We start from the raw sequence: 16,970 nt of genomic DNA, 5'->3' as shown, positions 1-16,970 counted from the left end.
AAGTTGAAGATTTCTAAGGCCCAACTGATGCTGCAATTTTTTCAAATGGGTTTAAAATTTAGGCCAACTTAAATAATCTGGAGAGTTCTTGATTCTGTATGTACCAAAAAATACTTAAGAAGGAGATAATAAACTCAGTGTTCAGGCAACATTTCTGGGGTTTAAGTTATCAATAGCTTTCAAAATCCAAATACATACCAATATGCTAGCACATCTTAAACATATATGCTTTTACTTGTACATCATAAAATATTTGCAGAAAAAAAATCTAAGATGTTAGTAACATTCATTCCTTGGTGCCTAATGGACAGAGAAGAATAGAGACCCTTGATGTATACATTTTGTACCTTTTGATTTTTTAATATATTTAAAATTTAAATAAAATAAAAATATATCCAAATAAATAGCATGTACAATTCCTTCAAACAAGCAACTTCTTAACTAGGAAATCATCCTATAGATACAACCCCACTGATTCACAAACATATACGTAAAAAAGAATGGTCTCCAAGCATTGTTTTCAATTGCAAAATGAACTAAAATACATTTAACCGTCTATCAGTATGAGCTGTTAAAAAAATGAAACTGCCATGCCGATACTATTAGGGAAAGATGACTAAGATACATTGTTGCTGAACAGAATGTAGAGCGTACCTACATTTATATTTAAAAGGGAAAATACTGGCATTATAAAAATACATTACTGGCAAAACTCACAAAAAAATGTTTTAGTAGTTGATTTTGTAGAAAGAGATTTACTTTTTATCACATTCTTTGGAAGTGTCTGAATTGTTTAAAGGAGTATAAAACTATGAAACTATGTATTGACCATCGTTCACCAGTATTTTAAATAATAAACGATATACAGTTGGATAACATTCTGATTAATACCAAGTTGTTTTTCCTGGCTTCTGCTGAACAAGTAAAACAAACACTGAAAAGACTGAGCGTACATGTGAGGAATGAGTTGAGGTAAAGAAAAAACATGCGAGTCAATAGTTTAGATCGGGGTCCCCAACCCCCCAGCTGTGGACAGGTGCTGGTCAGTGGCCTGTTAGGAAGCGGGCCTCACGGTAGGAGGTGTGTGGAGGAGAGCGAGCATCACCGCCTGAGCTCCACCTCCTGTCAGATCAGTAGCAGCATTGGATTCTTGTAGGAGTGCAAACCCTATTGTGAACTGCGCATGTGAGGCATCTAGGATCTATATTGCCACTCTTGAGAATCTAACTAATGCCTGGTAATCTCAGGTGGAACAATTTCATCCCAAAACTATCCTCTTCTCCCACCCCCAACTACACCCCACCATCTGTGGAAAAATTGTCTTGCACAAAACCAGTCCCTGGTGCCAAAAAGGTTGGGGACCACTGGATTAGATTACAAGAGTTTGTTCACTCATTTACAGCTGCAGGTCCTAAACTGCCAAAATCTCTAACCATCTGATTAGTTTCCATGAGCCACATCTTAGATATTCCATGAATCATGACCTTTTAGTCAATGTAGCAACAGGGATTTCAACTTACATGTTCTTACCTGTAAGTGAGGGCTACACAACTAGAATACATGGATACCAGGAGGGAAACAACAGACGCTAGGGCCCACTTGAGAGTGTAAGGTGTAAGGAGGGAGAGGATCAAAAAAAACCACTTATCAGCTACTATACTTACTACCCAGGTGATGAAATGATCTGTACACAAAACCGCTATGACATGCAGTTTACCTATATAATAAACCTACACATGTACCCCTCTGAACCTAAAATAAAAGTTCAAAATAAAAAAGAAAGAAAAAAAATGGCTCACTAAAAGAATCTTTTTAAATGCCCATTTAACTGTCTTGTTTAATTAAAACGTACTAGGATTTTCCTAGTTTCCTCATCCTGGATAGGGAGGCTGCTGGGTTGTTGGCAATAATAAAATTTTTCTTTAAGGAATTTTGCTAACAAACCATTGCATTTTTAGATATAAATGCTTTTAAATTATCAATTTAAATTGCCTGACTAATTAGAATCATTTATTTCACTTGATACACATGGCTTCAGGAAAATTTTCAATTTACCTGGAAGTGACTTATCCCTTGGGTTGCTCAGAATGATTGCATATTAGAAACATGGGCTTCCCTGTGAATTTTGTTTTGGCAATTGTTTAAAGAAAAAGAAAGAAAACCATTTACATATACATACACAAAACAAAACAACCAGAATGATCCTCAGGCTTATGAGAAGCCAAGTTATGATTAATGACTATGAGAATTTCCCCCAACATTTAGAAAATCTGTTCTCTACTGCAGAGGAAATAATATACCATGGTATCGAATGCTCTTTACTGATAAAGGAAGCAACTACAGAGAGCTTTTGTTTCTTTGTTCAAAGTAACCAGTGCTATTGATGAAAAAAACAACAACAAATCCAACAACTCTCCCAACACCATTTGAAAATGAACATATCAAACTTGATTTTCATTACAATGTAGTTATTTCTTCACACTAGTAAATGAAAAACCAAGACCCAGATTTTATATTTTATATTATACACACACACACATCATCATCATCATCATCATCATCTTCTGGACAAGAATGCCAAGTTAGTCTTTCTTCATAAAAAGCAATTACAATTTAAGAAAAATCCACACTTTTCTCTTTTGCCAGCATCAAGTTGGCCTCATTTGAATCTTTCCATCTCATGAGAAATATCGATTCTCCATTGCTGTCTGTGGCACCAATTATTCTTTCAGGATTAAGACCTCTAGCAAGCCCTTTTGGTTTCTCAGCAGCATCTTTTTCCTTCTTGGATTCGCTGTCATCAGATTTACTGTGAGATACAGTATTTTGTAATTTCTTTTCTTTACTTAATTTGGGAATTAATAAATGCTTCAATTAACTCTGGAGAATCTAAATTTTCTTCAGGTAACCAAGCATTGTTTCACGATGTTCTTCCATCTGCAGGTCTGTAGCATCTGTAAATTCCTTCCACTTGAAGAAATAGCCACTTTCCCTTTCACTACGTATCAATCTACTACTTTTTCCACCACAAATTCTCTAACGATTTTACTCTTTCCTTTCTGTTTTTTTCCCCTTGTTTGCAATGTAGCTTAATTGGAGGCCATTTTCTTATTGCACACTTGAAGAGCCACTATTCACTGCCTCTCAGCAGTTCTGGGTCATGGGTCTGTGGCATCTCCAACCCTGTGCACCTTAAGCTCAAGCCAGATCCAATGAACTTTTTTTTATCAAAAGCATGAACTTTCAATATTTTCCCCCTTTAAAATATTTTTTCAGTTGAGATACAGCTCATATAACAAAAAATCCATTCTTTTAAAGTGTATTATTTGCGCGGGTGTGGTGGCTCATGCCGGTAATCCCAGCACTTTGGGAGGCCGAGGCAGGCAGATCACCTGAGCTCAGGAGTCCAAGACCAATCTGGCCAACACGGTGAAACATCATCTCTACTAAAAATACAAAAATTAGCCAGGCATGGTGGCATGTGCCTGTAGTCCCAGCTACTCAGGAGGCTGAGGCAGGAGAATGGCATGAACCAGGGAGGCGGAGCTTACAGTGAGCAGGGATCACACCACTGCACTCCACCTGGGTGACAGAGCAAGCGAGACTCCATCGCAAAAAAAAAAAAAAAAATTAGCCAGGCATGGTGGCACATGTCTGTAGTCCCAGCTACTTGGGAGGCTGAAGCAGGAGAATCGCTTGAACCCAGGAGGCAGAGATTACAGTAAGCCGAGATCACATCACTGCACTCCAGCCTGGGCGACAGAAGGAGAATCTCTCTCAATAAATAGAAACTGTATAATTTAATTAGTTTTAGTATATTTATGAAGTTGTACAACCATCACCACTATCCAATTCCAGAACATTTTCATCACCCCTAAAATAAGTCTCATACACGTTAAGTTGTTCTCTATTCCCCTTCCCCAACCCCTGGCAACCAGTAATCTACTTTCTGTCTCTAGGATTTCCTTATTCTGGACATTTCATATCAACGAAATCACATAACATGTGGTCTTTTTTGTCTGCTTCTTTCACCTAGCATAACGCTTGCAAGGTTCGTCCGTGTTGTCGCATGTATCAGTACTTCCTTTTTATGGTTGAATAATATTCCCTTGCATGGATATGGCATATTTTGTTTATCCATTCCTCCGTTGACAGAGATTTGGGTTGTTTCCACTTTTCTGGCTATTATGAATAATGCTGGTATGAATAACCATGTATAAGTTCTTATTTGGGCATGTTTACATTTTTTCTGGTATATACCTATGAGCGACATATTTGGTCTTATGGTAACTCTTTAACTTTCTGAGCAACTGTCAAACTGTTTTCCAAAGCAGATGCAGCGTTTTTCTTACCCACCAGCAATGCATGAAGGATCCAAGTTTTCCATTTCCTTGTCAACATTTGTTATCTTTTTTTATTTTAGTCATCCTGGTGGGTATAAAGTGTACTGAAAATTTTTAAACTGGTTTTTAGAAAGGTGATTCAAAGACGCCTATAACACATGAATAGGCAAAGAGATAAATAGAATAAAACAGAAAGTTCAGCATTAGTGGCATCTCAAATTACTGAGGTTAAGACAGACTTTTAAATAAATAGTACAGAGACAAATAGGTAATCATTTGGAAGAAAGTAAAGCTACATTCTTACAATAAACTACAATGGACCAAGAATCTAAATGTAAAAAAATGAAACACTACAGGCACCTGAAGACAATACGGGCGAGTTCCTCTTTAACTTTGGTGTAAGGAAAGACTTTGTAACTCCAAATCTGGGGGCAATAAAAAATAGATTGATAAATTTGACTATATAAAAAGAAAAACAAATTGCATGACAAAAAACACCAAAGTCAGAAGACAACTGACAAACTAGGAGAAAATAATTGCAATATATACCACGGACAAAAGCTAATGAGCAAAGAATTCCTAAAAATTGAGGACAAAGGACCAAAAACCATTTAGAAAAATGGGAAAGAGATATGAACATATATATAATTCATAGTAAAAGGTATTAAAATGATTCTTAAACACATTCTTAAAAGTGCAACCTCACACTTAGAGAAATGCAAATTAAAACTATACTGAAAAAAACAATTCTCACCTATGGGATCAGAAAACTTTTTAAAATAAGACAACAAATTCTACTGGTGAGACTGTTGTGAGAGAAGCACCCTCACACATTGTTGGTGGTAACTCAAATTGGTACAACCCTCTCCTGGATGAAAAGTTGATATTATCTAACAAAACTACACATGTATTTATACATATGAATTAATATGGAGTGGTTTCCAGGACACACTCTCAGTGAAAAAAATCAGGTGAGGTGCAATGGCTCATGCCTGTAATCTCAGCATTTTGTGAGACCAAGGCAGGCAGATCACTTGAGCCCAGGAGTTTGAGACCAACCTGGAAAACATGGCAAAACTCTGTCTCTACAAATAACAACAAAAAATAGCCAGGCATGGTAGCACATATCTAGTCTTTGCTCCTCAGGAGGCTGAGGTGGGAGGATCGCTTGAGCTTGGGTGCGTGAGGCTGCAGTGAGCCAAGACTGCACCTCTGCATTCCAGACTGGGTGACAGAGTAAGACCCTGTCTTAAAACACACACACACACACACACACACACACACACACACACACACAGAGAAAAGAAAAGAAAGAAAAAGTGCCAAAGAGTAACTACACAATGAAACTCTTCACGAAAAAAAAAAAAGGAGGTATAAGAAAATAGCATGTGTGTGCTCATTGCTGCAAAAGAAATCCAGAAAGAATAGGCCTGAAATTAAAGAAACTGATAATCTATAAGACTGGATGGGCAGGGGGCAGAAAGGAGGAGGAAATGGAAATGGCCAGGGAGCAAGGATGAGAAGGAAGTGACATTTCTCTAAGCTTATCTTTTGTTAAGTTCTGACTCCTAGAATGATGGTAATATTTCACAGGCCCTTCATATACCCAAACTATAAACAAAATTAATCAGGATGTGGGGCGAATCCAAAAATGGAACACAATCACTAAAAAAATGAGTCTGAGTGTTCTACAAATTACTAACAAAACCATAGTAAAGGGGGTGGGAAAGAAAAGAACTACCAGTATCTTAACAGGATGCTCAAAGGCTAAAGACAAAAAACGCTGAATATAAATGAACATAAAATGAATATAAATCTAGTCAGTAAATGTGTTTCTCACAGAGGTATTATGGGTTACCTAGTCTGAAACTCATAGACTGAGTAAGTATAAATATATTGTAGATGAACAATGTTACAAATAAAAAAGGCTGAATGATCATGGTGTTTGGACTGGAATCAGAGGTATCAGTATAAACTCATGGTTTTTAACATAGACATATGCAGAGAGATACAATAATACAGATCTACAACTGTATTATTGATGTACATCTGTATTATATAGATCCTACATCTGATTATATACTACTTCATCAGTTAGTGCACATACACGTATGTCCTAGCTCTTATCTGCCGAGAAGTCCTAGAAACAATGACACTCCACTTAGCAATGGCATACCTAGTACCAGATCTTGTATCCTCTAACATGCTCCAATAGGAACCAGGGATCCTTAGAGAAGTGGATGATTCCAGGACTGGGACAGGGAACACGCAATATGAACGTGGAACACCTTGTGGTGTCTGAAAGTAAGGAAGTGCTCAAATAAAGATGGGGACTTTTTGAAGGAACACAGGGGCCAGTCTGAAGAATGCCTCATGGCTAAAGATGGAGCAATGTTAGCAACAAAATAAATAATCATAGCATTGGATTTTATCCCATAGAATAAAATAAATATTGGAGTCCATACTGAAATCATTAAATAATTGAATATATAGGGAGAAGGAACAGCTCTTCATTACAGAAGAATTCCAAGAAATAGGGTGGGAGTGGTAGCTCACGCCTGTGATCCCAGCACTTTGGGAGGCCCAGGCGGGTGAATCGCCTGAGGTCAAGAGATCGAGACCATCCTGGCCTACATGGTGAAACCTCATCTCTACTAAAAATATAAAAATTAGCTGGGCGTGGTGGCATGCACCTGTAATCCCAGCTACTCGGGAGGCTGAGGCAGGAGAATCGCTTGAACCCAGGAGGCGGAGGTTGCAGCGAGCCCAGATTGCACCACTGCACTCCAGCCTGGAGACAGAGTGAGACTCTGTCTCGGAGGGGGCGGGGGGAAGAAAATATTTCAAACAATAAATGTAGACAGAAAGAAGGAAAACTTTAAATCAACATTAATCAAAGACCATAGTAATATCTGTAGCTGTCAAGATCTACCAATGGATAAAAAAATTAGTGGGCAGAAGTTTGAGGAGAAACAGGGTATGTGCACAGTTTCAAAGTATCCCCTCCAAGATACTCATTAACTACAAAAGAAAAGATAGTAATTTTAGAGTGGAGAAGCTCTACACATCACACCTTGACCAATAACCAAGGTTAATATGATAAGAATTATTGACATCATGAACCCCTTGGTACGATTCACTAAGGACACAAAATCGTTTCTGTAATATTGTTACCAAAAACACGTAACTTCATTCCAGTCATAACAGAATATCAAACAAACCAAAATTGATAGATAGTCTACCAAATAACTGACTACTACTCTCCAAAAGGGTCAAGGCAACAAAAGGCAAGGAAAGACTGAGGAATGGTCACAGACTACAGAACACTAAAGAGACAAAAACTAAATGCAATGTGGGATCCTGGAACAGAAAAGGTACGTTAGTAAAAAAAGCTAGTAAACTCATACGAGGTCTGTATATTAGTGGACAGTATTATATCAATGTTAATTTCTTCATTTTGATAATTACACTTTGCTTTTATTTTATTTTTTAGAGACAGGGTCTCAGTCAATTGACCAGGCTGAATGCAGCAGCACGATCGTAGTTCACGGCAGCCTCGAACTCCTGGGCTCAAGCCATCTTCCCACCTCAGCCTCCTGAGTAGCTAGGACTACGGGCCTGTGCCAACACACCCAGCTAATTTTTTTATGTTCATTTTTATAGAGACAGGATCTCACTATGTTGCCCAGGCTGGTCTCAAACTCCTGGGTTCAAGTGATCCTCTTACCTTGGCCTCCCATAGTGCTGGGATTACAGGCAGGAGGCACTGTGCTGGCCTAAACTTTGATTATATAACATGCTAACTTTATGAGGAGGCTGGGTGAGGGGAGTACAGAAAATCTCTGAAATATTTTTGCAACTTTTCTGTAAGTCTAAAATTAGTTCAAAATAAAACATTTTTAAAAATAGAGACAAGATTTTCCCTGATGAAAAAAGAGGAAGATGAAGAGGGTTTGGGAGAAAGCAGAAGAAGGAGAAGGAGCCTGTGAGAGTTGAGAAGCTTCCTTCGTTGGAGGTCATAGTGGAAGCCTATGTTAACATCTATATGAAGGAAGAAAAGGTCCTCCTTTTTTTTTTTTTTTAAGGCAGGAACTTTCTCTGTCACCCAGGCTGAAATGCAGTGGCGCGATCTTAGCTCACTTCAACCTCCGCCTCCCAAGTTCAAGTGATTCTCCTGCCTTAGCCTCCCGAGTAACTAGGACTACAGGTGCCCACCACCACTCCCAGTTAATTTTGCCATGTTGCCCAGGCTGGTCTCAAACTCCTGGGCTCAAGTGATCCACCCACCTTAGCCTCCCAAAGTGCTAGGATTACAGGCGTGAGCCACCACACCCAGCCAGCCCTCTCTTTACTTCACATTTTATCCTCCCAACTTTATTTTTCTGTATTAGAACTAGTATAAAATTGTTATTCTAAGCCACATACAGGTTAGAGTCTAAGCCACATATGGCTATAGAGCACTTGAAATGCATGAGATGTGGTGAAAAGAATGAAACACATGCTAGATTTCAAAGACAGTACAAAACAAAAAATAAAGAGAAAAATGGCCAGGCGTGGTGGCTCACACCTGTAATCCCAGCATTTTGGGAGGCCAAGGCAGGTAGACCACAAGGTTGGGAAATCAAGACCATCCTGGCTAACATGCTGAAACCCCATCTCTACTAAAAATACAATAAATTAGCTGGGCATAGTGGCACGTGCCTGTACTCCCAGCTGCTTAGGAGGCTGAGGTAGGTGTTGACAGCCACAGGTATTACTATGGTCTTTGATTAATGTTGATTTAAAATTTTTGTTCCTTCTGTCTATGTTTATTATTTTGTTTTGGATTTTTTTTTTGGCTTTTTTTTTTTTTTTTTTTTTTGAGATGGAGTCTCGCTCTGTCACCAAGGCTGGAGTGCAGTGGCACAATCTCAGCAAGCTCCACCTCCTGGGTTCAAGCGATTCTTCTACCTCAGACTCCCGAGTAGCTGGGACTACAAGTGCGTGCCATTATGCCACATGCATGTCAGGAGACCTGGAGATGTGTTTTTTGCAAATCAAAGAGTCAGACAGGAAGTATTTTTTCTTGAAGATTTGCAGGGTAGAGATATGTAAAGAGAGCACAATGATTGTTGTGGCACATTCTTTAACCATAAATTACTAGGCTAATGTTAGGTTTAGCACAATGGTATGCTAAGACCCAGTTCATATCAGTTCACAAGAGCCAATTGTTTAATGTCCAGAAATGTTGCAAGCTGGTTGATAAAAATTGTAATTAAAAAAATTGTATGACAAACAAAACCCATCACTTCCTAATAATTTTTACTATATTTTGCTATTATCTATGATGAGGTTTCTTTACTTCTATCTTAATATGTATCTGTATGATAAAAATAAAATATAATAACGTCCTACCACACATCTCTTCCCAACTCTGTGTTGCCTGACGTCACATTGGTAGCATGAATTATGCCACCATGGGAGTATTTCCACACTTGTCCAACCCATGGCCCACACAAATTTGTAAATTTTCTTAAAACATTATGAGATTTGTGCACGGACCTTCTTTTTTTTTTTTTTTTTTTTTTTAACTCATCAGCCATCTTTAGTATTACTGTATTTTATGTGTGGCCCAAGACAATTCTTATTCCAATGTGGCCCAGGGAAGCCAAAAGATCAGATACTCCTGATTATACCATGGAACTCAAGAAATGCTACAATTCAGGGCTTTTCTCTTGAAGAGCTAGTTGTTTGCCAGAATATCACTGTCTTTAAGAAGGGACTAAAACACAGAGAACATCAAAAGAACAGATAATAAATAACAAGGGTTAGGATGTGAAGAAGCTGGAATCATCATACACTGCTGTTGAGACTGTAAAATGGTACAGCCACTTTGGGAAACAGTCTGGCAATTCCTCAAAAGGTTAAACATAGTGTTACCATATGATCCAGCAATTCTCCTCCTGGGTATCTAGCTGGGAAAAATGAAAACAAATGCCCTGTACACAAATATTGACAGCAGCATTATTCATACTAGCCAGAAAGTGGAAACAACCCAAACACCCGTCAACTGAAGAACGAATAAACAAAACATGGTGTATTTATACAATAGACTATTATTTGGCAAGAAAAGGGAATTAAGTATTGATTCATTCTACAACACGGATAAACCTTGAAAATATGCTGGTGAAAGAAGCCAGTCACAAAAGGCCTTATATTCTATGATTCCACTTACATGAAATATCCAAAATAGGCAAATCCACAGAGACAAAAAGTGATGGTTGCTTAGGGCTTGGGGATGAGGGAAATGGAATGACTGCTAACGGGTGCAGGGTTTCTTTTTAGGATAAAAACGTTCTAAAATGTACTGTAATGATACTTGCACAGCTCTGAATAGATCAAAAAGCATTTAACTGTACACTTTAAACAGGTAAATTATATAGTATATGAATAACATTTCAATAAAGCTCAAAAATCCACAGAACCCTTCTCCTTTGTTTCCCTAGATATAGGTTCCTAGGTCCCAGTTCAGTGGGAATGACAATAGAGAAACATGCCTCGCTGGGCTCCTCCTGAGAGATGCTGAAGGGAGGACAGTTTCCTACGAGTAACCACCAGACCAGAGGTCCCCAAAAGGAGGCCTTCAGGCTGATTCTAGTTCACAGGCATGTTTAAATCTGAGCAGACAGCTGAAAAAATCACAAGATTCACAGTTTTAAAAAATCCAGATTTCTGGCCGGGCATGGTGGCCCATGCCTATATCCCAGTTCTTTGGGAGGCCAAGGCAGGTGGATCACTTGAGGTCAGGAGTTCAAGAACAGCCTGGCCAACATAACTACTAAAGTTACAAAAATTAGCTGGGCATGGTGGTGTGCACCTGTAGTCCCAACTACTCGGGAGAGGCTAAGGCAGGAGAATCGCTTGAACCCGGGAGGCGGAGGTTGCAGTGAGCCAAGATGGTGCCACTGTTCCAGCCTGGGCGACAGAGTGAGACTCCGTCTCAAAAAAAATCCAGATGTCCAACATCTCTTGCCATGAGAAGATGACAGCCCAGCCTGGTTCCTATGATCAGCTCCAGGCTGCAGCAGCACAAGCTCCTCACCACTCCCTGTCACCTCCCTTCCACAGAGGCTGAGAGTCCATTATCATTATGGGAAATAGTATGTTCTTCTCTGTCCCAAACAGAAAGCAAAAACTGAGGGGTCTGAGAGTTTCAAGAAAAGTGAGTGACATCAGAGAGCTCTGTAAGAGTGAACACAGCCTTCCTGCTTCCCAGGCTAACATGGTGCACTGGTGTCAGAAGAACCAGCTTCTCCTCGCATGTGCCAGCCTCACTCCCTCATGTGCCCGGTCTGGCCCCAGCAGGTAAGGGAAGATGCAATCCCTGTGTTAGATTCTAAGTGCCATGAAGGCAGAACCATGTGCAGTTCGGTTCATAATTCCTCTCTGGCAGCTAACACAGATTTGGCATAAAATAAAATGAGTAACCATGTGATGAAGGAGGGAACAAAGGCAGCCAGGAGCCCATTTTCTTGAAACCATTCAACCCCACAGAAGCCATTTCAAGATGAAAGAGCACTTGAAGCCCAGCAATTCTTCCTTCTCTCACCTCACCTTCTTTCTGCATATAGCTTATCCACCTACCGACCAAAATCAAGTTTAGTTCAAGAGGAAGTTTAGCCCTCTGAACCAGCTAGGGATAGAATGGGTAAAACAAGGCAGTTGTGGGTCCTCAAAGCCTGACACCAGCCAGCCACAGCGCACCCTCTGAGACTTGAAGTCACTACTGTGAGTAGTGAGGTGCCACTACTTACGCTTGACGAGGTATCCTGGGGAGTGGGCAGCAACGACGTGCAGGACAGTGCAGCCATCCCCATCCTTCTGGTTAATGCGGCCTTTCCACTCGGGCTTGTGATCCATTAACCACCGGAAAAGATGGTTTTCCCCTGAAGGGAATTAGAATGACTTACTAATGTTTTCCACATACAGAAAGTCAGCAAAGTTCATTTGTGCAGCAGCAATAGATTAAAAAGAAAGAAAGAAAATCAGCAAAGCAAGTCAACGTGGACCACACTAAGGTAACCAAATGAGGAATCCAACATACGTTTCCACTCACCGCAAACAGGTGTGGGGAGACACGAGCGTTTGTCAAGTAAGAGGATGAGTTATAGAAAGCGACCCAGAATCAACGTAGGTCAGGTTCCGTAGAAGCCTGAGATAGGGATTCTTATACATATGACTGAGCTAGAGATAGCACGAGAAAGAGCGAGGGAGGCAGGACAGGTAGGGGAAGCAGCTAAGCAAGGTAGTAATCCTAGTAGGGTCACTCCAGCCTGACCTCATGAGCAGCTCTGCAGCAGGAATGCACCACAGCCTAGACCCACCTTGAGGCACTGGGGCTGGCCTTTTGAATCCCCATGTCAGTCAATCAAGAGCTACAGAATGCACTCAGGGAGAGAGGCAAGGTCCAGAGAGAACCTCTCTGGGAAGTGGTTTCTGTTGACAAAGAGCAATGCTCTGCCCAAGGGGCCAGCTGTGAGTTGTTAGCAGCTAACATTGACAGCAGGTGGGGGTGAGGGGGTTGATGGCAAAGAGGATCTGGGTGAGGTGCAACAGCCTCCACTTTAATAATCAAGCCAGTATCTCTGATGAGATTACCCTACTGCATTATTATCCATGGGACATATATATTCAATTCCTTCCTTGGAGTTCCTGAGATCTAGGAAAGCCACAAACCTCTGCCAACTCTTTGGACTCCCATTTGTCACCATGTCAGAGTTCTCTGAGAAACAAATGAAGGATTAAAGCTTACCAACTTGAAGGCTCAATCTTACTGATACTCCCTACAATCACAGGAACTAACTTAAAAGGAGACGCAATGGGGAACCATGACATTCATAACCAGAGCCACACTTCTCTGCATTCCAGTTTCCTCACTTGAAACTGAGAGGATTAGATTAAGTAGCTTTGAATCAGGCTTTACTTTTAAATGTTTTATCTGCCAATCTCTGTGTAAGAATAAAATCTCTTGGCCAGGCATGGTGGGGCTCACGCCTGTAATCCCAGCACTTCTGGAGGCTGAGGCGGGTGGATCACTTGAGATCAGAAAATTGAGACCAGCCTGGCCAACATGGTGAAACCCTGTCTCTACTAAAAATACAAAAATTAGCCAGGCATGGTGGCGGGCACCTATAATCTCAGATACTTGGTAGGCTGATGCAGGGGAATCACCTGAACCCAGGAGGCAAAGGCTGCAGTGCAGTGAGCCAATATCACATCACTGCACTCCCCCAGCCTGGGCAATAGAGTGAGACTCAGTCTCAAAAAATATATATATACATCTTATAAATTCCCCACTATATGAAACGAATAACAGCAGGACAAATCTGGCTACAGCAAAGACAGGGGTCCCAGGCCTCAAGCCCATGGCCACCTCCCGCTCCCCCATTCCTGGGGAGACGATACAGCCTACAAGAGGTAGACTGGACAAGTTCTCTTGGCCCCTTCTGGCGTTAAAATGCTAAGGGTGAATGTCCCACAGTGATGCCACATGTGCTTGGAAAGAAAAACAAACTTCTATCTAAAGTGTGTGTGTGTGTGTGTGTGTGTGTGTTAATGATAAAATAAAAATATTTTTAAAGTTAAATCCTATAACCAGATGGCAAAGCTTAAAAAAGAACTTCATGAAAATAGCAGTCTTTTAAAAGAAGCACAACCAAACTGTATCAGCAACAGCTCATGTCTCACTTGGGATCCCCCCAGCCAAGGGACTGTGTTGTGTGTCCCACAACACAGCCGTCAGCTCCCTGGGCTAGAGTGAAGATGAACCTAGAGAAAAAGACCAAAGCTGCCTATGCTGGAAGGAAGAAACTCTGCAGGTCTCCTGGGAGTGTTGCCCAGCAACAGCTGTCCGTCCTAAGTCCCTTCCTTGGGTACCAGGGCTCCACCCTCCTGCCAGGATCTGTCTAGAAACACAGAATCCTTTCCGTTTGGACCTCCTGCAGCTACTAGGTGCCAGGAAAGATAAAAATGATACGACTTCCCTGCTGCTTCATTCATTTGAATAACTAGATCATTTGAATATTCAAACGGTCTGCATTCAAGTGGCTTAATTCTAGTTTCACTTGAGCTCAACAGAGTCCCAGAACTCGGCTGGAAGGGCAGCTTGGAGGGTGGAAAACAGGGAGAAGACTTACTGGCTTGGATACAGAGTCGCATGAGGGCATGAAGGGGATACGGTCCTATAGTCTCAACACTTGCACCAATGGAGATGAGCCACTGGACTAACTTGGGCACTTGTTCCATCTTCTCATAAAGTCCAATGAAAACGTACTTCTGGGGAAAAAAACACACAAGAGAAATTATAGAGGTCACTAATCAATATGAAGCTTCAAACTCCTTTACCCATAAAGTATGGAATCAGTAACACTTGGATTAGCTGTGGTCCAAGCCTAGGATTATTATAAATAACAAATTTGTGGTAAGGCAGCTGAAGGAGAAAGTACCAGACACAAAGAAGTTATGTTTCCAGAAATTACCTTACAAGGCCAGGCGCAGTGGCTCACACCTGTAATCCCAGCACTTTGGGAGGCCAAGGTGGGTGGATCACCTGAGGTTGGGAGTTCTAGACCAGCCTGGCCAACATGGTGAAACCCATCTCTACCAAAAAATACAAAAATTAGCCGGGCATTGTGGTAGGCACCTGTAATCCCAGCTACTCGGGAGGCTGAAGCAGGGAGAATTGCTTGAACCGTGAGGTGGAGGTTGCAGTGAGCTGAGATCGTGCCACTGCACTCCAGCCTGGGTGAAAGGGCGAGACTCAGTTTCAAAAAAAAAACAAAAACAAACAAAAAAAAAACACCTTACCTCAAAGAGACTTTTCAGTGATAACTCTGGCACATGAATATTTCTTGGTAATCGGTCTTTTTTTGCTGACAGAAGTAGAAATGACTGGTGGGAGAAGACAAGAAGAAAAGGCTGGAATAATAATGTTCTCCACATGGGTTATTAAAGCAAAAAAGTTATTTTAAGCTTTAAAACAAGCAAATTAAAAAAAACCACTCTCTAGCTTTGTCTTTTTTTAAAGTGCTTGCCAATTTTTTCAGCTATTTGCTGTGACAATCAGAGTCTCTGTCTAACCAACTTCCTGTTCCTGCTGAGGACTAAGGCCTCTCCACACTTCCTCAAAGCCTGCTGAGGACAGGAGCAGATGATGTCATGCGCATTTCACAGTATAGTTGCAATGGGATTTAAAAAAAAAAAAAAAGAGTAATTCCCTGCCAAGTTCTTAAGGCTTAACAAGTGGAAGACTCAAATCCTTTAGAAATACCCTACCCCAATCAATTATTCAGCACATCAGCATTCGAAAAGCCCCAAGTACTTGGAGCCCATTAGACCCTGTCAAATGCTGACGATGCACATCTCTTCCTAACTCCAAGTCTTGTATGTCATATTAGTAGCTGGAAATTGGCCATGGTGAGAGTATTTACATGACCAAAATTAGCAAATGCTACAAATCGGGACCTTTTCTTTTCAGAGACCCAGTTGTTAAACTACTGACCCTATCTAAAGTTGCTGAAGAGACTAAATTCCAGAGAAGTTAAGCCAGTTTTCATAGGTCTCACAGCACATCCTGAGAAGCCCCTACTGAGATCATTCAGGTATGCTAACAGGTCTAAGAATTCCCAGCTCTGTTATGACCATGACTGGAGACCCAGTCTCAGCTCCAACCTCTCTCACGTATGGCTCTTGCCAGTGGACTTAGGACCACAGGAACTGAGCCCATAGCCACATCTCGCTTCTAGTTTCTTTCAGATTGATACCCATTCTTTTTTTTTTTTTTTTTTTTTTTTTTTTTTTTTTTTTGAGATGGAGTCTCACTCTTGTTGCCCAGGCTACAGTGCATCGGTGCAATCTCACTGCAAACTCTGTGATGCCCATTCTTAACTTTTTGCCCTAAACAAGCCTCGCTGCCCACACTCAACCCCACGTGATAAGTTCAGCATTCTAGTGGTCCAGATTGCTGGCCTTTAAAAAGATGCTTCTGTCTGCAGTATTTGGGAATTACCAGAGCCTCACTGCAGGTAGGATGTTGGACCTGCCACTTGGGCTGGATTCCTGGGCCCTCCCTTGACTGGCTGGGATAATAATCTATTAGAAGTTGCCTGCCTCCTATTCTCTCATTCTCTACCTAGGCCATGGAGCTCTATTCATGTCCACCCCACACTGGGAAGAGAGGACAAGGTTCTTTTCCTGAGTGCAGTAAATTAAACTATCTTCCTGCTAATGAGGCCTAAGGCCTCCTTACTCACAGATCTACCCTAGCACTTGGAATCACAGAATTTCAAAACTTTTTAAAAAATAAAGCTGGAAGGATCCTTATAGAACTCTTAGTCCAGCTACCTTATCCAAAGAGAGAAAAGATCTCAAATGTCTTTTAACAGGACCCTGGATTTCTGACTACTGCTTCCCCAAGAGTTCAGTCTGCCTTCCTCATCCCTGCTACCTGCCCTCCCAAGATTTTTTAATATAAGGGTAAGCTTCAGGGAGCCCATGGCTGGACTCCAGGAGGTTTCTCATGAACCCCCTGAAACTATACACACAATTATCAGTGCATGACAAGAGAGCCCCATAGATTTCATTACATTT

At 41.0% G+C, this 16,970-nt stretch overlaps 1 protein-coding gene and 1 pseudogene across 6 annotated transcripts in view; both read right to left on the bottom strand.

Annotated features, from left to right (window-relative positions):
- The window catches only part of TRANK1 (tetratricopeptide repeat and ankyrin repeat containing 1), a 122,389-nt gene that overhangs the window by 53,378 nt on the left and 52,041 nt on the right, over positions 1–16,970 (bottom strand). For 5 of the 6 annotated variants that reach the window (XM_031663494.1, XM_031663496.1, XM_031663495.1 and 2 more), the window contains 3 exons: positions 15,189–15,272; positions 14,519–14,657; positions 12,137–12,268 (listed from right to left, as the gene is read on the bottom strand). In XM_031663494.1, coding sequence (XP_031519354.1) covers positions 12,137–12,268; positions 14,519–14,657; positions 15,189–15,272 — 355 coding nt within the window. Of the gene's footprint in view, positions 1–12,136; positions 12,269–14,518; positions 14,658–15,188; positions 15,273–16,970 lie in introns of those variants that run through there. The other variant, XM_031663499.1, reaches the window with a different exon arrangement.
- LOC103882138 lies at positions 2,034–3,432 on the bottom strand (annotated as a pseudogene).

Source organism: Papio anubis, chromosome 2 (assembly GCF_008728515.1).
Source record: "Papio anubis isolate 15944 chromosome 2, Panubis1.0, whole genome shotgun sequence".
Taxonomy (NCBI): domain Eukaryota; kingdom Metazoa; phylum Chordata; class Mammalia; order Primates; family Cercopithecidae; genus Papio; species Papio anubis.
Note: the sequence above shows the minus strand (reverse complement) of the source record. Positions and strands in the feature narration are given on the sequence as shown.